The sequence below is a fragment of the Dysidea avara genome, chromosome 12 (assembly GCF_963678975.1).
Source record: "Dysidea avara chromosome 12, odDysAvar1.4, whole genome shotgun sequence".
In the NCBI taxonomy this organism is placed as follows: Eukaryota; Metazoa; Porifera; class Demospongiae; order Dictyoceratida; family Dysideidae; genus Dysidea; species Dysidea avara.
In genome coordinates this window covers 11,628,183-11,650,003 of record NC_089283.1, presented here as the reverse complement: position 1 = coordinate 11,650,003, position 21,821 = coordinate 11,628,183, and the positions used below count along the sequence as shown (strand labels likewise).

The following is a 21,821-nucleotide window of genomic DNA, read 5'->3' as shown; positions in this document are numbered from 1 at the left end:
CATTTCAACTTATAAAGTAAACGCTGATGAGGAACCTTGTCGAAGGCTTTGGCAAAGTCTGTATAAATAATGTCGGACTGAATACCATTGTTGTGGTTCAACATCAGATCATGTACAAATGCAATCAATTGTGATTCACAAGATCTATTTCTTCTGAAACCATGTTGCGAGTCAGAGAGAATATTGTTAGACTGTAGATGGTGCATTATTTGTGACGCTAAAATATGTTCAAAGATTTTGCTACTGATAGAAGTTAATGACACTGGTCTGTAATTGGGGGCAGAGCTCTTATCCCCCTTCTTGTGTACTGGGACAATATTAGCAATTTTCCAATCTTGCGGGACTAGGCCTGAATCCAGAGAGTGCTGAAAAATGATTTGGAATATAGGGGCAAGTTCGCTGTGTGCCTCTTTGAGGACCCTTGCACTGATGTGATCAGGACCAGAGGCTTTGTGAACATCTAGGCCAACTAGTAAATTGTCAATGCCAGCTGTGGTGACTACAAAATCATCCAATGGTTGGTAGGGACTTGGTCCTTTGCTAGGCAACCGGGAGGTATCTTCTTTAGTAAAAACCGATTGGAAATGATCGTTAAACACCTCTGTTTTTGCCTGGTTCTCTAATACTTCACTACCATTAACAAACAGTGATGGTATGTTGCATGTGTCCTTTTTAAGGTTTTTAATATATGACCAAAACTTTTTGTTGTGTGTACCCAAAGGTGTAATTATAGAATTGATATAGTTCGAGTGAAGTCGCCTTACTTCTCTTTGTATTTGATGCTTAAGTGACTTATAATGGTCTAGGTACATTGGAGAGTGGAAGGTTTTATATTTTTTGAACAGTCTGTTATGCTTTCTCATTAACCTTCTTAATTCAGGGGTAATCCACGGTGATGTACAATGTTAGTTATATCTTATTGGCTATGTGTCCCGAGTCACCTGGTAGATTATGCAAATCAGTCAATCTTAATATCATTGCATGAAATAATTAGAATTGCATATTCATTGACTCAGTGGCGATTCTAGACCTGACCTACAGGGGGGGCCAAGTAGGGAACAGCATAACTATTGTTGTTTGGCTATAGTATAAAGTAAAATTTTCAGGGGGGTCTGGGGGTGCAACCCCCAGAAGCTGCAGGATTTTTGCAATTTAAAGGCTTGAAAACAGCCTAAAATTTGTTCTAAAAACATGAAAAGTGCTAAAAATAACAATGCCAATCTATACAGCAACTTTTCCCCAAGATTTTTAAAAAGTTATTTTTTAACAGGGGGGGCCATGGCCCCCCCTTAGAATCGCCTATGTTCATTGTGTTCCCATTAAGACAGTTGTGCACCTGTTAGGTTATTTCATTAAATACTGACTAATGAATCTTAATACTTATTTTGGTCATAAAATTTGACTGAGCTGTCAAATTTGGCATATTAACTGATTTTCCAGCTGAATCCAGTCACATATATACTAGCTAACTACTGCTTATTTCATGGAAGTAGCAGCTAGCACACAATGTTGTAAAGTGTTGAGCATTCATGTGGTAACTATCCTGCACATGTTAATTAATTATGTTGTACAATTGTGTATAGCTAGTTAATCTCCCCTACCGCATCTAGAAGGATGATACACTTGCAGCCACCATGTAACTACTGGCCCGGAAATATCACTCAGCTAAACCCTCTATTTTCTTTATTAAGACTTTGTAATACAGGTGCTGAAGGTCTAGGTCTGTGGGACACCTGAATGTTAAAGTAAGTATTATTTGCAATTGAAAAGCAGAAAATGAAGCAGCCTTGATCCTGCAGCCATCCAAACAGTGTTGGATTCTCTGGTAATTATATATATATATATATATATATACACATGTGCTAATGGATCATCCACATATACACCTTGCACTGATGAGAGTAGCTAGCTATATAACATCACCATACACATGCACTGGCATGTAACAGTGAAATCAGAGAAATGAAGGAATAAATCTGGCTTGTATAGTGGAGTCAACATTTGTGTGGGAGATAACATTACAAAAATGACCTTGTATATTGGAGGATGTGTTAGAAATACTAGTAAATGAACTGTATCAAAGCATCTGACCTTTAGCTGAGCCCAATGAGTAATTTGATTTACTAAAACCTCAGAAATCATATATGCATTGAAAAACTTTAACAGTTTAGCTAAAAAGCAGTCACTACAGATATACACTGCTGCTGACGCAGCTTTGTGATTATGGTATGACCATTGAATCAATCCCTGGCACAGTGAAACAAATATTAACCTTAGTCCTAGTAGCTAGCTACGTACTGTAGATATCTCTTAATAAAAACGAATTTAGTGTTGTCCAGTATATGCTTCAGTAAACAATAAAAGAAGGATGATACATGGTCACCACTGTCATTATAAATGTACCAATGAGGTTGTATAACTTAATAGGTCTTGATTTGCACATATTAACACATTGCTTTATAAAATAGGTTAACAAATTTGTGTGTAATAATATGCATTAGCACCTTTGTAAACAATCATATATCCCACTAATATTTCTCAGATATGGCACAAGGGTGGATTTAAAAGGGGTGTATGGGGGGCTGATAGAAAGCACCTCCTCCAAAATTTTACTATGTGCTATAGCAGCTAGCTAGCTATATAAAAAGATAGTAGAGCAGGTGCAGTTACATCTAAAGTATACATGGGCAATGAAAACATGGAAAGAGTGAGAAGAAAAGAACTAATCTCTTCTAGGAATCAATGAGAAGGGATCAAGGGATAAAATGCTAAAAAAAGCTGCTAAACATCAGAAATACTCTAATAGAACATTCCTACTGTAATAGAACATCCATCATTAAAATTCTATAAAGAACAAAGAATAACTTCTAGACCTAGTTACCACTGCTAGTTAAAGTGGCTCACAATGCTTATTCAATAAAGATCAGTCAATGTTATTGCTAAATTTGATCTCAGAAGGCTAAATTTGCTAAAATTTTCCCTGTGAGGGCATGCTCCCAGACACCTAATAAAAGCATACTCTTCATTCCAGCTCACACTGCACTACTATAGACCAGTTGCCTCCCTCCCCCACTAATGATGCCCCTAGCTTAGCACTCCCCCTTGGGAAATCCTAGATCCACCCTCCATATAATTATAGTAAAAAAACATTATAATTAGTTATGATATTTAGTAAATAATTATCCCTACAATAAACTTTCAACATAATTATAGTGATGCTATATTAATTCTGCTAAGATAATTATTGCATGATGTTCTTTCCCTTACTGCAATATCTACTATGCATATACTGCATCACAATATTTAGAAGGAACCACAATAGACAAAAAGTGAACTGGTTTGAGTCTCATTGTAGGCTTCTTGTAAGGCAGAAGAATTGTTAACCTGTGGAGTGTGCTAGTTGCTTCAGTGCCACCATTAACAGTTTTTAACAAACACTTGGAAAAATAACATGGTTCAACTAAGCAGCATGGTACTAGCTACTATGTACATCTTCTTAGCTCATCAGGCATGTACATCTGCAATGCAACTGCATCTGCCACTAGTGCATTCTCACATACCAGCACCCTTAATCTCTAGTAGCAGCTTTGTTAAAGAAAGATTCTGACTCCTTGCATTTACAGGCATTAGTCTTCTCAAGGATCTCTTCTTCAAAGTAATATCCATATTGGTAATCAGATTATTGCATAAGTTTGGATGGTTAAAATCAGAAGAATATTAAGAAAGTATAATAGCTATAGATACGAGAGTGATTATGAGAAAGTAGAGTGTTAATGAGCCCATTAAGCTATTATTGAACTACTAACAAAATATACATTTGACTAGTGTATAGTTGATTGTATCAAAAGTGAATAATGGAAAAGCTAACAATAGAACAGTTCACAAATAGAAGAGTTAAGAGATTTTACTATAACGTTCACGGATATACTAAATGTGCTTGGCAGTTGGATACTCTCTCTTCCATTATTTACTTTTACTCTTGGTTGTATTGTGAACCACATAGTCTGCAACTACTAAAACTGGTGATGTGAACAGTTTTTAGAGAGTTTAATTAAAGATAGAAATAGAGGCCAATACACATTAGCAACAGTTTTAACTTGCACATCACCTTTACAGCATGTAAATAGGCATTACTTTTCAAAGAGATGCCACAGATCTTCAAACAGACTTCAGGCATGATAGGGAACATCTTACAGAAAGGTTTACCTATACCCTTGTACAAAATACGCTATAAAATATCATATGGCTATCATTCTTCAACTGATTTGGATATTGATATGTTTCTTGTAAGTTTTGTGCTTGCAGTGGTTGCAGTGAACATGCACCACTAGCAGAACATATAATTTGCAGTTTTCTTACAACTTATACACACAATTCTTTTCACTCCCTATATTATTCTGGCATAATAATATAGATGTATCCTAGTTCCTTGTTATACCACAACATTATTTAGCTATATCTTTATTCCCAGAGTAACTAGTATTCTTTGGATCTAAGAGTGGAGTACTGTACCATGCTACATTGCGCAACTGGCTAGGGCCAGGACTCATATAATTAGCTCAAGTAGTATAAATTTGCTGTACTGTACATTGCCTCCTTTGCATGGTTTAATACCCAGATGGTGTCAATGGTTTATTTCTTGATGGCCCACTTACATTTCACACCGGCAATATTAATATGTTTACATATGTATAGGTACATATTAATGCTCATGTATTATACTGTAGATTAGGTGTAGATGAATTTAAGTTTAAAAAGTTGTTGGAAAAGCTGTCCATGTGCAAGCAAGTGCAAAACATACTGGCAGTATATATTGTGGCTTCATTGGAATATTCACCAGACGAGCCTGTAAATGAAAACAGAACATTTTGAGCTTATTTAAATCTACAATATTGATGCTCCAGCACTAAAATGGCTAGAATAATTTTTTGACAGTTACGTATTACATACTTATTCGTTCTTTGAACCAGTTCTTCTTATGAAAGTATTTGCTTATTGACAGATATTACACACAGATACATAGCCAGGCCAGGACCTACCTACAACGTACATAGCGTGCAAACCTAGGAGGATGTAAAAGCATACTCTCAGGAAATTAGACTCCACCTAGGGCAGTTACAATTGTTTATCAGAATACTTCACTGTTGTATTGGGTGACAGCTTTACTAGGGCATATCAATCTTACTGTTTACTTGTTGCAAAAAAAAAAAAAAAAAAAAAAGAATTACAGTGAATCCTCAGTGTAAAGGCTACTTATGTTACTTACTATGGTAAATTTTGATACCCCCCATTAAAGCAGTTTAGCGGATGTGATATTGAGAAACTTTAAAACTGTTATATTGGTAATGTTTGTTATCTGCTTGTCTCTCTGACCACAGTAAAAATCCAACAAGCCCAATATAGTGCACCATGTACCTATGATCATGTATTATTCTCACTATGTATGTATCCATGGCGGAGTGCATTTGGGTTTTAGCATCTGCATTATGATACACTTAGCTGTGCTGTGCATTTGATATCTAATTTTGAATACTTAGAAGCCATTCAAAGTATTAGTTATGCCAATTAGGAATTGTAGATGTCCTAAAACTATTTGGGAACTTTTTTAATTAGTGGTGAATTCAGAGGGGACAAGGGGACATGTGCCCCACTCCCCCTTCAAAAAATCTATACACAAGATTAAGATACTCTAATAGAGCAGTCGGTCAAATACTTTCATCACTCTATAAAACAGTCACTGCATGTAACACTATTGAGAATTCTCCACAGATATGAAAACTTGTATCTGCAGCACTAAACCATTAGCTATATATAACCTGCTAGCAAATTAAATGCACTTGGTCCTTTGTATGTCATTCTATTTTATTTATTAAGGTTTTACAGCACACGTGCTGAAGGTCTGTAGGATACCTGGTCCTACAGCCTGTTTAAAGTTGTTACAGAAAGTGTGTTTGAAAAGGTGGAGAAAGGAGAAAAAATCCATGACTGGACATAAGCAGCCTCAAACCTGCAGCCATCCGATTAACTATATTTACTTTAGGCTCATCATTGAACTCATGACTGTCACTGATTCCTACATGCAGTTCTTGGTATATGTAGAGCACAATTTATTACCATGATTTAGATATACGTGCATAACATAAAAAAATACAGTCATGAAACATGTAAAATACCTATAACTTCTGAAAGGTTGTGCCCCCAGACCCCCTGATTTATACAGATTAGTCATAGTTCACCCCTCTCTTGTCAAACCTCATGTCTGCCCTGTACAAAGGAAGCACTAAAGATTATTGATAAAGGATTGCTAATCCAAAGTTTAAGGTTGTAGCATGAGATACCTATTTTACCCAAGTTGTATGGATATACGAATGTGTATGTGTATTCATTACACAAACTAGTGTATATTGATTTTAAAATAAAGTAGGTAACCAATGTTGCTAAAATCAGTAAAAGAAAAGTAGTATGGGAAAATTTCTACTTTGGTGGCATGAAGCATATTTTAACAAAGCTAGGGTGGGTTTTTGACATTGTGTTATTTGTTTTACTTGCTTACAGCCTCAAGCCCTAAAGCATTACAGTAAAACCTGCCAACTCAGGGCCAAGATTTCTTGGCTGTAATAGGCAGCAGAGGCAGATACAGGGAGGGGGAGGGGGGGAGTCAAAGAAGGCTCTTGATCCCTCCCCTCCCTCCAAAAATTTATAGTATACCAAGTTTGAGATACTCTAAAAGAGCAGTCATTCTAATAAAGCAGTCACAGTATTACAGTAGTGTGTAGCAAGCTATGTAAAGATTTTTATGTACTTTATCAGGTATATGTGCATAGTTGGTGAGGTGGGCAGCTATTGTCAGCAGGCTGTGGCCTCAGTTCATTTTTACCCCCTTTCCATAAGTCTGGATCCGCCCCTGATAGGCAGGTGACTGTTCTAATTCAAGAATTACTGTGTACTTAAGAAATCATAAAGTTGACAATTTTAGAGCGGTAGTCTTTATGCACAGGTGACAGGTTCCACTCATTTTATATGGATACATTCTCAATGAACAATGGAAGTTACAGTACTATATAATGCACAGCTACAAGTAGCTGACATTGCACTTACATCAACTGTTATGCTGGAAGTATACAGAAGAAAGGAGTCCAGGTCTACCTGAGAGGTATTAGCATACACAAATGGTCTAGTTCGCATGTCCATTCCAAGATCAAAAAATTTTTCACTGGTCACAGTTAGCCAGCATGCCTACAAAAAGTACTACAGTTATCCTTACTTTTAATACACTATGAAGTATACACCAATTGTCATATATATATACACACTATATCTAGACCACATCACAGCTGTAAGTATGAGTTCAGTCTGCTGGTTCTTAAAAAGATGATGTCAAAGGGAAAGTTTGCAGCAATGTTAATGTCAAAAAGGAGCTTTGTAATGATGATGTTAAACATCAATGCAACTATTTTTGTCTGTGGAATAGTATAGACTATATTCACTTGGCCCTTTGATTTCCCCCTTGATACTGTAACTTGGGTAGCAGTGCTGTGAAGCCTTTTAAACATTGGAGTCATTTATCAAAAAACTACTTTAGAACTAGTGTAGTGAATTATAAGGCTTAACAATATTCCATACATCTCATTCAGATTTATAAACAATAACATACATAACAACATACTTGATCCAGTACAAAACTATTGAGAGGGGAGTAAATGTATTCACTTTGATATTACTGGCTTTGACAGAACCAGGTGAACACAAATCGGTTTCATAGTATACCTATATACCTATTATTAATTAATATCACATGTTCTAAAGCACTTTTTCACTGCAACCAAACAGAAATAGGATACAAAGAAGGTAAAAGGATAGGTCAACGTACCTACTGTGGTATGCTAAAAGACACTGACAAGTCCACCTAAATTGTGGTCAGACATAGGAAGGACTAAGGACTAGAACACCTATCCGACCCGGACACATATGCCAAATTAGACAGAGACTACATGCCAGATGTAGCAAAACAAAACTGAATCACTATCACAGTGACATCTACCTGTAAGCCTTAATTGAGTTATGCTTGTCAGAAGACATCAGTTTAATGTGATTCAGTTAGTAGAAATTCTGTTTTTAATTCTGTAGAAACATATTGGAAGCATTTTGAGTCACTTTGAAAGCATGTTTGGGTTTGATTTTATTAGCTAACCAATTTTGACAAGTTGTCATGTAGGACAGGTCGTTTGTTGGAAGGAAAACCCAAACCTTCCAATCCCTAACTATACAGTACCATACTGAATCCATAACAATAATTCTGACTCTTACAATACTAAAACTGATAAGACAGTCAAGCATAGGTAATAGATGGGCTGTCGTTTTGTATAATGAGCATTCAAATGTCTGATAATTATGTTCTTTTCTTATCACATTTCTGTTGGTTCCATTCCTCAAATTAAGGTGGTATATAGCTACACCTTTCATGAATATATATGCAATCTTACTTGACCAATAATAAGGATTACTAAAAAGAGCCATGATAATGCATTTAAAACTCCAATTACTAATCCTTTACTATCATCATCATCGTCTACCACCAGAACATTGTAAGTCGCTACAACAACAAAAATGAGTACCACACATGTGCACATGGGTAACTTCAGCCTTACCAAGAATTAATGTTCTTAGAAGTAAAAATAATAGCAGTGACATTTGAATGGCCAATCCACCATTTAATTTTTTCAAAAAATCTTGAGAAATCTTGATTTCCTTACAAAAGCAAGCACATTCATACATAGCTTTGTAAGTTAGTATCCTACAAATCATCAAAAGGATCCTACTTTTACTGCTAGATAGCCGTGAAATTAATTTCTTCTCACGAGTATAAAAATTAGTCAGTGTCACATAAAAAAACATCACTACTCCACTACTTACAATCGACTAGCTATAAAGAAAAACTAACATTTTACAATAAATATGTTGTTTTGAAACTTTCAAGTTGCACTCTAACTTACTGTGTATCAAGACACACGGTAGTGTGTCGTGCGGCCCAAGAAGCCGGCGCGTAACACCCGTGAGTATATTGACAGGAAGAAAGAAAACGCAATTTTCGCACCTCCGTAGCTCTGTGCTTCCTTGATGAAACAAGACGATTTTTGCTGTGGACATGCCCCCCAACTGCAGCACTCTACATTCCAAATTTGAGCGAAATCGCTTCGCGCGTTCCCGAGATATGCGACTTCAAAAATTGGCTGAGTTTCTTCGTTTTTTTTTTTTCTTCTTATTTTTTTTTCTTGTCGCACACTTACAAAAACTGCTATAAAACTCGAACGCGTTATCCGATTGCCTTGAAATTTGGCACACAGAAGGGGGGTATAAAGGCGCATCTCGGTACCAACTTTGGCTGGAATACCATAAACAGACAAAGAGTTATGAGCGATTATGCACGAAAAATAACACCAATATGTTGTCACGCCTACAGGGTAAACCGCGTATGGGAAGAAGCTGAAAATCGGTGGGTGAATAGGTTAACTATTGAACCTCAAACCTTTTGTGGTTTGAAAGAAATCGAGCTAAAAACCAGGAAGATACAGCGAAAAAATCAACAGTGTGTAACAATTACGCAATCGAGATTAGCTAATTTTTAATATTTTTATTATATTATTATTATTATTATTATTATGCTTGCCACGCCTACCAGGTAAACCGCTTGGGGTAATGCTTTCAAAATCGCTGTACAGATGGAGTTATCATCTTAGAAAGGCTCTTCAATGGTGTAGAAGAATCAGACTTAAATCCACGGAGTTATAACACGAAATCCAACTTGGTGTAGCAAGTGCGAGATCGAGATACTCTAATAGAGCAGTCATCCTAATAGAGCAGTCACCCTGAACAGAATTAAAGAGATCAGTTAGAAATAAGTAACCTGTATAGAGATCAGCTACAAACAAATCACCCTGTAGAGAGTTCAGCTACAAACAATTCACCCTGTTAAAACATCAGTTAGAAGAAGATTTCTTGTAGAGAGTTCAGATACAAACAAATCACCCTGTTGAAAGATCAGCTAGAAGATGTCACCTTGTAGATAGTTCAGTTACAAAGAAACCACCATGTAGAGAATTCAGCTACAAACTAGTGACCCTGTAGATACATCAGCTAGAAGAAGTTACCTTGTAGAGAGTTCAGCTACAAAGAAACCATTCTGTAAAGAGCTCAGCTGCAAACAAATCACCTATACAGAATTCAGCTACAAACAAATCACCCTGTAGAGAGATCAGCTAGAAGAAGTTACCTTGTAGATAGTTCAGCTACAAACAAATCATCCTGTAGAGAGATCAGCTAGAAGAAGTTACCTTGTAGATAGTTCAGCTACAAACAATTCACCCTGTACAGAGCTCAGTTAAAAGAGGTTTCCTTGTAAAAAGTTCAGCTACAAACAAATCACCCTGTAGAGAGATAAGTAAGAAGAAGTTACCTTGTAGATCGTTCTGCTACAAACAATTCACCCTGTAAAGAGATCAGCTAGAAGAAGTTACCTTGTAGAGAGTTCAGCTACAAAGAAACCATCATGTAGAGAATTCAGTCGCAAACAAATCATGTATAGAGAGTTCAGCTACAAACAAATCTCCCTGTAGAGAGATCAGCTAGAAGAAGTTTCCTTGTAGAGAGTTCTGCTACAAACAAATCACCCTGTAGAAAGATCAGCTAGAAGAAATCACCTCGTAGAGAGTTCAGCTTCAAAGAAACAATCATGTGAGAGTTCAGGTACAAACAAATTGTCCTGTAGAAAGATCAGCTAGAAGAAGTTACCTTGTAGAGAGTTCAGCTACAAAGAAACCATCATGTAGATAGTTCAGGTACAAACAAATCACCCTGTAGAAAGATCAGCTATAGAAGAAATCACCTTGTAGAGAGTTCAGCTACAAAGAATCTATCGTGTAGAGAGTTTAACTACAAACAAATCACCCTGTAGAAAGATCAGCTATAGAAGAAATCACCTTGTAGAGAGTTCAGCTACAAAGAAACCATCATGTAGAGAGTTCAGCTACAAACAAATCGGCCTGTAGAGAGATCAGCTAGAAGAAATTACCTTGTAGAGAGTTCAGCTACAAAGAAACAATCATCTAGAGAGTTCAGCTGCAAACAAATCACCTGTAGAGAGTTCAGCTAGAAACAAGTCACCCTGTAGAGAGATCAGCTAGAAACAAGTCACCTTGTAGAGAGTTCAGCTAGAAGAAGTAACATTGTAGAGCTACAAAGAAGCTACCATGTAGAGTTCAGCTGCAAACAAATCACCCTGTAGAGAACTCAGCTACAAACAAATCGCCCTGTAGAAAGATTAGCTAGAAGAAGTTACTTTATAGGGAGTTCAGCTATGAACAGATCACCCTGTAGAGAGTTCAGCTACAAACAAATCACCCTGTAGAGAGTTAAGTTACAAAGAAACCACCATGTAGAGAGTTCAGCTGCAAAAAAAATCAATCACTCTGTAGAGAGTTCAGCTAGAAGAAGTCACCTTGTAGAGAGTTAAGCTGCAAATAAATCACCCTGTAGAGAATTCAGCTACAAACAAATCACCCTGTAGAAAGATCAGCTAGAAGAAGTTACCTTGTAGAGAGTTCAGCTACAAAGAAACCACCATGTAGAGAGTTCAGCTGCAAACAAATCACCTGTAGAGAATTCAGCTAGAAACAAGTCACCCTGTAGAGAGATCAGCTAGAAACAAGTCACCCTGTAGAGAGTTCAGCTAGAAGAAGTCACATTGTAGAGAGTTCAGCTACAAAGAAACTACCACGTAGAGAATCCAGCTGCAAACAAATCATCCTGTAGAGAGTTCAGCTAGAAGAAGTCACCTTTTAGAGAGTTCAGCTACAAAGCAACCACCATGTAAAGAGTTCAGCTGCAAAAAACTCAATCACCTTGTAGAAAGATCGGCTAGAAGAAGTTACCTTGTAGAGAGTTCAGCTACAAAGAAACCACCATGTAGAGAGTTCAGCTGCAAACAAATCACCTGTAGAGAGTTCAGCTAGAAACAAGTCACCCTGTAGAGAGTTCAGCTAGAAGAAGTCACATTGTAGAGAGTTCAGCTACAATGAAACTCCCATGTAGAGAGTTCAGCTGCAAACAAATCACCCTGTAGAGAACTCAGCTACAAACAAATATGCAGTGAAAAAGATCAGCTAGAAGAAGTTACCTTGTAGAGAGTTCAGCTACAACGAAACCACCATGTAGAGAGTTCAGCTACAAACAAATCACCTGTAGAGAGTTCAGCTAGAAACAAGTCACCCTGTAGAGAGATCAGCTAGAAACAAGTCACCTTGTAGAGAGTTCAGCTAGAAGAAGTCACATTGTAGAGAGTTCAGCTACAAAGAAACCACCATTTAGAGAGTTCAGCTGCAAACAAATCACCCAGTAGAAAGTTCAGCTATGAACAGATCACCCTGTTGAGAGTTCAGTTAGAAACAAGGAATCCTGTAGAGAAATCACCTAGAAGTATCGCCTTGTAGAGTTCAGCTACAAACAAATCACCTGTAGAGAGTTCAGCTACAAACAAATCACCCTGTAGAGAGATCAGCTAGAAGAAGTTACCTTGTAGGGATTTCAGCTACAAACAAATCACCCTGTAGAGAGTTCAGCTACAAAGAAACTATTCTGTAAAGAGCTCAGCTGCAAACAAATCACTTGTACAGAATTCAGCTACAAACAAATCGCCCTGTAGAGAGATCAGCTAGAAGAAATTACCTTGTAGATAGTTCAGCTACAAACAAATCACCCTGTAGAAAGATCAGTTAGAAGAAGTTACCTTGGAGAAAGTTCAGCTACAAAGAAACCATTTTGTAAAGAGCTCAGCTGCAAACAAATCACCTGTACAGAATTCAACTACGAACAAATCACCCTGTAGAGATCAGCTATAAGAAGTTACCTTGTAGATAGTTCAGCTACAAACAAATCTCCCTGTAGAGAGATCAGCTAGAAGAAATTACCTTGTAGAGAGTTCAGCTACAAAGAAACCACCATGTAGAGAGTTCAGCTGCAAAGAAATCACCCTGTAGAAAATTCTGCCAGAAACAAATTGCCCTGTAGAAAGATCAGTTAGAAGAAGTTACCTTTTAGAGAGTTCAGCTACAAAGAAACCATTCTGTAAAGAGCTCAGCTGCAAACAAATCACCTATACAAAATTCAGCTACAAACACATCACCTGTAGAGAGATCAGCTAGAAGAAGTTACCTTGTAGATCGTTCAGCTACAAACAATTCACCCTGTAGAGAGAGCAATTAGAAGAAGTCACCTTGTAGAGTGTTCAGTTACAAAGAAACCACCATGGAGATTTCTGTAATCAATATATGTGACCGGATTTGCGAAAAGGGGTCTTCCACACACATCCAATTCTGTAAATGTTGGAGACCATAACTCAGTGTTCAAGTAACATAATTATTAACCTGAACATTTCACCATGTATTCAGCTATAGTGGTGCTCACCACTGCCCAAATATCAAGGCAATAGCTCTTTCCAATCTGAAGTTATCAATTGTCAAAGTTGGCAAATTGGACCCCTTTTCGCAAATCCGGTCACATATGTATTATACAGTATATATAATTTGTACATTTACTGATAAAATATTTAAAGTACATCTACTTCATCTTTTCTTCTTCCTGTAGTAAAGAAAAAAACATAGGTTAAAAAAGTCCCAAAGCTGGCCATAGGCCGGCTTTGGGGTATACAAATACAAAAAGAAATGAAATCTAATCCAAAACAGCCAAGCTGTAAAAAAAGTGTGCGGCCCTCAGAAAGGCTATGGTGAAAAAAGATGTGAAATCCAAGGTGGCGGCCAAGAAATGGCTGTGATGGTAGGTTAGTGGTAAAAATTTTAATAACGACAATTCAGGTGAATTTTTGTGAAGCGGCACAAAAATTCACCTGAATTGTCATTATTAAAATTTTTACCACTAACCTACCATCACAGCCATTTCTTGGCCGCCACCTTGGATTTCACATCTTTTTTCACCATAGCCTTTCTGAGGGCCGCACACTTTTTTTACAGCTTGGCTGTTTTGGATTAGATTATAATTACTTAAGAATATTACATAACAAGTAGAGTCTACCAGACACCTTTGAACAAGTTTGTAAGCGAAAACATGCCTTATATTAAATAATTGTTAGTTTAATGTGCATATTTTTAACTTTGATTTGTATATGATAACAATTGAGCCCTTCTATTCTATTTACAAACAAATAGTCTATGTACTCATAGTATAAACACAGATACTTAAGACTGGTATGTGATACTTAAGACTGGTATGTACACATATAGGTACCTTGATAGCCTGATCAATTTTACACTGCTGTTTGCATATTCTATCAACAGTAACATTAATCAAGAAAGTAATCAGTTGACATTGCAAGGAATAGTTGATAATTGCAGCAATGTAAAATAAATCATTTGCAGTGAAACCAACTACAGACAAAGTTATTAAAATATATCGGAGTGCATCAACCTCTGATGGAGGCTTGCTGCAACAGAAAAACATGTAGTTTGCAACAATAGACTCATACTAGTGTTAACATACATTCTCTGACTATAGAGATCTTCCAAATATCTAGTGTTATATGAAGTTAGGTAATAAAAATAAGTATCACGTGACAATAACTTCAAAGAGTATACTCGTAAAATGTTTAGTGGTACAGATAGCACCAACCACAGCAGTCCGATTACAATCAGAATTCTGTATAAATATAATTGATGCACACATAATAGTAAAAGTGGCATGCACCTCAAATAAATGATGAGTCTTTTCTGAGAGAATTGACCAACTTTGTCAGTGTAGCCTAAAAATACCTGGAAATTATCAAACATGACATGCAGAAATTATAATGAGTACTAGAATTTGTATTGTTTACACTTGATAAAGCAAACTGATATGCAATATTAGGACACCTCTAAAATATTTCCACTGTGTATCAAATGTGATACTGTTATTCTCCTTAACCATGTATAGTACAATTACTGTTACTTGAACCATTGTTACAAGGCTGTAACTATATGAGTGGGTGGGCTAGAGAGACTAATACTGTATAGCCTAAATATTTTGAGGAGCAAAATTTTTGAGATTGAACAATGCTACCTAATTTAAATTTTTTGTGTGAATTTGCAAGCCATCCCAAAATGTATTAGACTATATGAAGGTCTAAATATTTCAAATGGAAAATACTTGGAAAATACTTGTAGAATATTTTATTATAGGCTCCAGTTATTAGGCACACAGGTTATTACATTGAATACTTGTGTTATATAGGCATTTGTTTTTCAGTGTATATACAGTATACTCTCAATTCCTGGCTAGGCAGATATATAATAACGATAGGTCATAGCTGCACCCAACTTCTCTTCGTTTCCTTGACTGAAGCAAACTATTTGACTGAATATTGGTATCCAGATTGCTTTTAAAATGTGATGAGCATAAATGCAGAAACTTCTTTTGATCATGAGCTTAACGCTTAACAAGCACAATAAATTTAACAAATAATTCCTTCAAAATTTATAGGCGCATCCGTGTAATAACTAGAGTCCACAGTATACTATCTACTTTTTACCTTTCAGTTTAGTGTACAATGGTTGTTCTATTAGAGTTTCATGTTTCATTAAGTATCGCTTGGTATTGTGTTGTAAGAATTACCATGGTTTCTAACACCACCACACAGTACCTTACTGTACACAAGATGTTTATTTAATTAAGTCAAGAAGAAAAGCTAATTCTTTTCAAATAATTTTATTACAGAAGCCTCCCTTGAAAATTTGTACGTGTGTTATATAAATCTCTTACTATTTAAAGCCAACTGCTGTTAAACACTATCACAATGCATTACTCAAAAGATACAGATTAAAATATCAAGCATCCACACACAGTATCCACAGCAATTATGGTACATTTATGTCTAAAATTGAAATTTAATGGTGGCAGTACCTCTCCAGAATTGCATGCATGGAGAATGTACATAGACAGAGCATACACAAAAATGCAGGTAATTATATTTTTTACCTTTTCTGTTAAAGTTAACAAATGCTCTGTTTGGGAATAACGCATAATGTAAAATCCTAAGAAATACGCAGATATTATTAAGATAAATGGTCCTAATACTTGTCTGAAATATCCTGAATCACAACGAATATACACAAAACTTGTTCCATTAGTTGTAATAGGATCGTTGTAGGTCTACATAAAAGAATAATAACAGCTATAACACAGGGAGTGCTAGTCAGCATATACGCCAATGATACATATAAATATTAATTCTTACATACTTTTATTCTTCCAAAACATAACACAGCTTCAGCACCAAAACCAGCAAACACTGTAATCACAAACAATGTAGGAAAAAATATATTAAGTGTCTGTTTCATATAGTTGTTTTTGATGTCAAAATGTAATGAAAATTTCCTCCATCCAATCTGCATTAACATTATACACAAAAATAATACATAAGCATATATATATATATATATATATGAAACCATACCATCTTAAGGAATATGAAGTAAGGTTTGATAATTGCTTGTTTACACACCCGTAATCCCTTACTATACTCATCTTCCTAAACACAAAATTGAAAACAGTGTACGATAATACTTGGTACAATGTAATTATATCATAATTAATTACTATAAGGTCCATTCTCTGTAAAAGTACTGCTAAATACCAAATAGAAGTTTCATAGATATTTTGCAATGCAGGATGTGTAAGGTCTACAGCTGGGATGAACTTTATGTACCTTTTTTAAGGCTGGGTGAACATGTTGTAACTGGTTGAAAATCAGCTTTAAAGGGTGGACTTATTTTCCTGACACTGCTCCATAAAAAATATGCATTCACCTTTAAAAGCAGTAGCATATAGCTCCAGGATTTTGCACAAGTTCAGATTAGTAGAAGGAAAAAACTACTGATTGATTGGTATGAATAACATAGTTCCTATTCAGAAGTGTTTCATCACTAGAGACCTATGAGAAGGTTAGTTAAATGCTGTAATGGGAAAGCATCAGAATCTTAAAATTAAAACACTGTTAATGCAGGATGATTCCCAGACCCAGTGGCGACTTGATCTTCCAGCAACATGCAGTGCATATGTTCTTAAGCAACCACAATAGCTGGGATCTGGAACTTCTACTACGTTAGCCATAAACTCAAACAAACTGACTTAAGCTTACTGTTAACAAAGGGTATAGTTAAAAGACTGCTGCAAAAAAAGTATAGTACATTACTGTACATTGACTTTTACCAACCAACCCCATTATTCTTCGTTAATGAAAACTTGCACAGTTGATTCCCCAAACTGAGAAATCACAGCACAAAATTGTTTATATACTTGCAAATGTCTTCTAATTGCTTGCACAAAAAAAACATGAAAAACACTAGTAGTCCTTCCCATATATAGGCAAATTAACATACTGTAATGATATAACCATTCAGCAACCTTTGCATCTGTTTTGTTTTTAGCATGCTCCAGACTCCCTATAGCTAGGCCTGGCTTTGCACATTTCACACACCTGTGTCACATTAAAGCCTAGAAAACCAACTCGATGAAATTCCATCCGAACCCTCTATCCCACTAGAAACTCTGCCTACAGAGGCAGAATTTTCCCTGAAATAATTTTAAATTTGTTGGCAACTGGTATACGGAGGTCTAGCTACATCAAAGTCACTTTGAGTATGCCCTTTTATGACTATAATAGATTGCAAAAATAATTTATATTCAAGGCACGTCTATACACCAACGACACCCTAAGTCTAGGGCTGCAGCAACCCAGACACCAAATAAACATAAAAGGCTTTTCATAGACACTACAGGAAATTATGAACAGCCACATTACTAACCTGTTTAAGAAATATTATGAAAAAAGCACATGCCCACTGGATGAAATGGTCATGTAAAACCTTTTGAAAACACTGCAGAAACCACCTTTAGATAAGAATAATTGAATACTGGGTTAATTACTAGTCACTAGTGTATTTAAAGACTATGGTAAGTATCTACAAATCTCAATGGGAAATTGATGAAGCAGTTCATCCCAACCATGTTGAAGATGTCTGCAGTGCTCAGGGGGCATAGGATACTCACAGACCATTGGTCAAGAGCCTGTTATAAGTGGCATATTATTTTGTGATCATGATACAGTGTAAGAGATTTTCTTGGCAACTCATTGTTCTATTATTGTACTGCACCGACTTCTACATCCACGACTTCTACATCCAAGACTACATTAAGCATGTAGTAATGTCATGTGCAATCATCTTATAGCTACAACATCATACGTACAATATACCAGTGTTAGCAGCAGTGACAGGAGACTTGTGACACTGAGTAGAGTAATCAGACTATAGTATAATCACAGCAGGAGGCACACAAATAGGAGCCAATTTGAAGTGATCTACAGACCCATGCCGGAAGAATGAGTCCGAGTTTGCACAATATTGAGAACACTTGAAGAGTTCAGTCTTGCTCATTGTCACTCTAGCTACGTTACTCCTAGCAAATAGTCTTGCATGGCCAGACTCTACTTTTTGTGTGTCACTTATAATCTACTGATAATTATACTGTATAGTCTAAATATTCTTGAGGGGCAAAATTTTTGAGGTTGAGCAATGTAAAATAAAATTTTCACAGATTTGCAAACAATCCCATATGTAATGTACGGAGGTCTAAATTTTTAAGGTATTACCTAGCTGCAAGAAGAGCTTATAATTTTATCAATAAAATTGATAAGTGCTGCACGAAGAGTAGGGTTTGGCCATGCGCTAGCAAAGTCGCACTGACACCATACAAATTCCTAGTATTAACCATGAACTTAAATTGGCTTTATGCACCTATCAAAGTTTTCCCTACCTACCACCATGTGGGCAAACCTGGGACATAACGAGGGGATTAGACATAAATTTAGGCCCCATGGCCAGGTGTGGGGATTTAGGCAATATTTGAAACAAAGGATTGAGATATTCCAATGGAGAAAGGAAGAGATTAGACCTACAATTTTGCCCCAGTGTAGGGGAATTAGACATATAGTTGGGTCAAATCCCCTCCTTTCCCGCATGGGGGTAGGTTGGGCAAAGCTTTGATAGGTGCATCATGTCCACCTTGCACCTTCACCGAGAGCAGAATGCTGCGGGAAACAGAGAATTTATCCTGAAATCTTACTGGAAAACACTGTAGTTATAACCTTGAACAGTGGTGATTCTAGACCTGACCTACAGGGGGAGGGCAAGTATGACTATTGTTTGGCTGGAGTCTGGGGGTTGTGCAGTACTTTTGCAATTGAGGGCTTGCAGCCTAAAATTTAAACTAAAAATTACAATGCCAAGCTATACTGCAACTTTTCCCAAGATTTATTTAAAAAGTTATTTTCAGCAGGGGGGCATGCTGGGCCCCCCTTAAGGCTACTCCAAATAAATTGTCTGTTTCCCATCCACTGCCCGCATCCAGTTACTGTCAGCTATAAATATTCTATTATTCCGTATTCTTCCATTATTTGGTTATTTGTACATACTGACAGGCTCAGTAAAAGCCATCTTGAAACAGTGTCAGCTCATGTGTCAACAGTGCCATCAAGTTGGCACAACCTTCACCCTTCACATTAGTGTTACTTTTGCAACTTAAAATGGAACACGCTTAAGCATGCTTTTATACAGCTTTTGAATGGTTGTGCCAGGAAAATAATGGCTTGAAAAGCTGCCAATCCAGTGCGAATCCAAAGGGGGGCACAGGGACCTCCTCCTTCATCCCTTTCAAAAAATTACACTGATACAACTCTAATAAAGCAGTCATTCACTCTAATGAAGCAGTGTAGCTTAACTATGAAGCTATAAATAAGGATCTTTATATACTTTTAGGTAAAGGACAGCCATTACTGTTGTGAGTTTTCTTTTGGTTCTTCAACTTTTTAGCAATGTGCACCCCCTCTTTGCAAACTCCGGATCCGCCCCTGCAATCTGAGTCTTATATTGAAATAATGGAAATGGACCGCCCACCCGCATGCAAAATTAATATGCATGCATGTGAGTTCAGGACGGGAAACAGAGAATTTATTTCGAATGGCCTATGACCTTGAACGAAATTAGCTTTCAGTGGGAAAATCTAAAAGTATAGCTGACCAGCACTGAGCATACCTGACTATCTTCCCGGTCGCCTCCCTTGGAAATGTTAATGTCTCCTCCCGCGACTCTTCGGTATGACTGCTGTTCGCTTATGATTTCAAAAAACTCCATAGTTTAAGCTTTATTGTTAATTGTATTCTTGATCACACCCACCACATAATGGCGTGATGGTATTATATCTGGCGCCGCCCGCTTCTTTTGAACTCATGACGCATCATTAAGTAGGGGGCGCCCACATTACTGTAGCTGTATTATTAGAACATGCCACTTCAACAAAACGCATATTCTCAAACTAATTGTTACTGGCAGCTTTCACACCTATAACACTCAGTGTAAGGCCTATTTTGCTAACAGCACTTACCATCATCTGGCTAGAAATATAGAGTCGACATCGTGCCACTTGCTGGTGGAATAAGTTACTGTTTGAAGTGTCCCACAAGCATGGAAAATTTGTCACTTTAATGAAGACCTACTACTATATGACTAATAATAGTATTATTTAAAAGGTATTGCTTTGTATGTGTCATGTCTTGTATGTTTTTCAGTTTTGTACTTGTGTATTTGTATGTGTCTGTACTCTGACATGGAAGAATGGCTATGCTGAACATCATGAGTTTAAACAAAAATCAATCAATCAATCAAATAATTGCTGAAAAAGTATCCACAATGTAGAGGCAATATATAATTGGAGTAACTATATGTTATACAATAATCACAAATGGATTATTGCATGGATTGACCAATGAGACATGCATCTAAAGTCAGATGTTTTCATATAATAAACTGTTCTTTGCTACCTAAACTTTGAGTATGTGTCTGTATGGCCTGTGGTGTGGTCTTATGGAGATGACATGGCATGGGTTTTAGCAATGAGCTCTAAGGCACTAACAAAACTGTCATTGTTTTTTAAACTTAAATAGCTAACAACTCTGACTTGCTATTATGCAAAATACACCAACAACAAAAAACAGTGACTTCAGTAACATGTTGTGTACCAAAGATTCTGAAGCAACGACAGCTGAATCTGAGACTCTATATGAGCATGCATGCAGAATTAATTTAATCTGCAATAGCTATAATAAGTATATCATGGCTACTACAGGTGATTTGCATGTTTGGAGCTCTTTGCTGGCAATAGTGTTTTACCTTCTCTAAGCCTTTATTGGAAACACACTTCCAAAAATTTCCATAATAATAATAAGCAGTTTTATTGCTATGATACTCCTGTAAATCTTGAGTTGGGACTTTAGGGTATAAATTTGTTACAAAAAGAATTGAAATTGATGTGAAAAGGGGTGACCTTTAAAACACCTGGCCATGGGTTAAAACATTGTAATCAGTGGTAGTGGCCAAGAAAAGGCTGCAATGATGTTAATATGAATGCTGATGAATATTAACTATATATGCACATCATTATTATTTAAGGATATTCATTACATGTGTTAACTGTTTCAATGAAGCTAGATTTTTGAATGAATACTCCTTGCAATATCAAAAACGAACAAATTTCAGTAAGATGTTGAATCATGGATGCACTACATATATATATATATACCGGCAGTGCATGAAACTTGTATGGCACCTTGGGACCAACCAAAAGTATCATGCAAGGTGTCCTGATTTTCCAGGTCAGTTTATATGCTAAGGGATATACTTTGGGACTATCGCCAAGTATCCAGATTATGCAGGCGTCCTCATTTT

At 36.6% G+C, this 21,821-nt stretch overlaps 1 protein-coding gene across 2 annotated transcripts; it reads right to left on the bottom strand.

The window, feature by feature from the left end:
* Positions 1 to 4,670: 4,670 nt before the first annotated feature.
* LOC136240916 (uncharacterized) lies at positions 4,671 to 20,293 on the bottom strand. 2 transcript variants are annotated; one of them, XM_066031979.1, is made up of 11 exons: positions 20,133 to 20,293; positions 16,496 to 16,570; positions 16,281 to 16,427; positions 16,018 to 16,191; positions 14,752 to 14,816; positions 14,548 to 14,703; positions 14,296 to 14,491; positions 8,649 to 8,748; positions 8,484 to 8,593; positions 7,099 to 7,236; positions 4,671 to 4,846 (listed from the first exon to the last, which is right to left on the bottom strand). In XM_066031979.1, the coding sequence occupies exons 1-11, from the start codon at positions 20,229 to 20,231 to the stop codon at positions 4,751 to 4,753; spliced, it is 1,356 nt and encodes a 451-aa protein (XP_065888051.1). In that variant the 5' UTR covers positions 20,232 to 20,293; the 3' UTR covers positions 4,671 to 4,750. The 2 variants fall into 2 exon arrangements, with proteins under 2 accessions (XP_065888051.1, XP_065888052.1); XM_066031980.1 differs by lacking the exon at positions 4,671 to 4,846 and adding an exon at positions 5,447 to 6,264.
* Between the last annotated feature and the right edge of the window lie 1,528 nt (positions 20,294 to 21,821).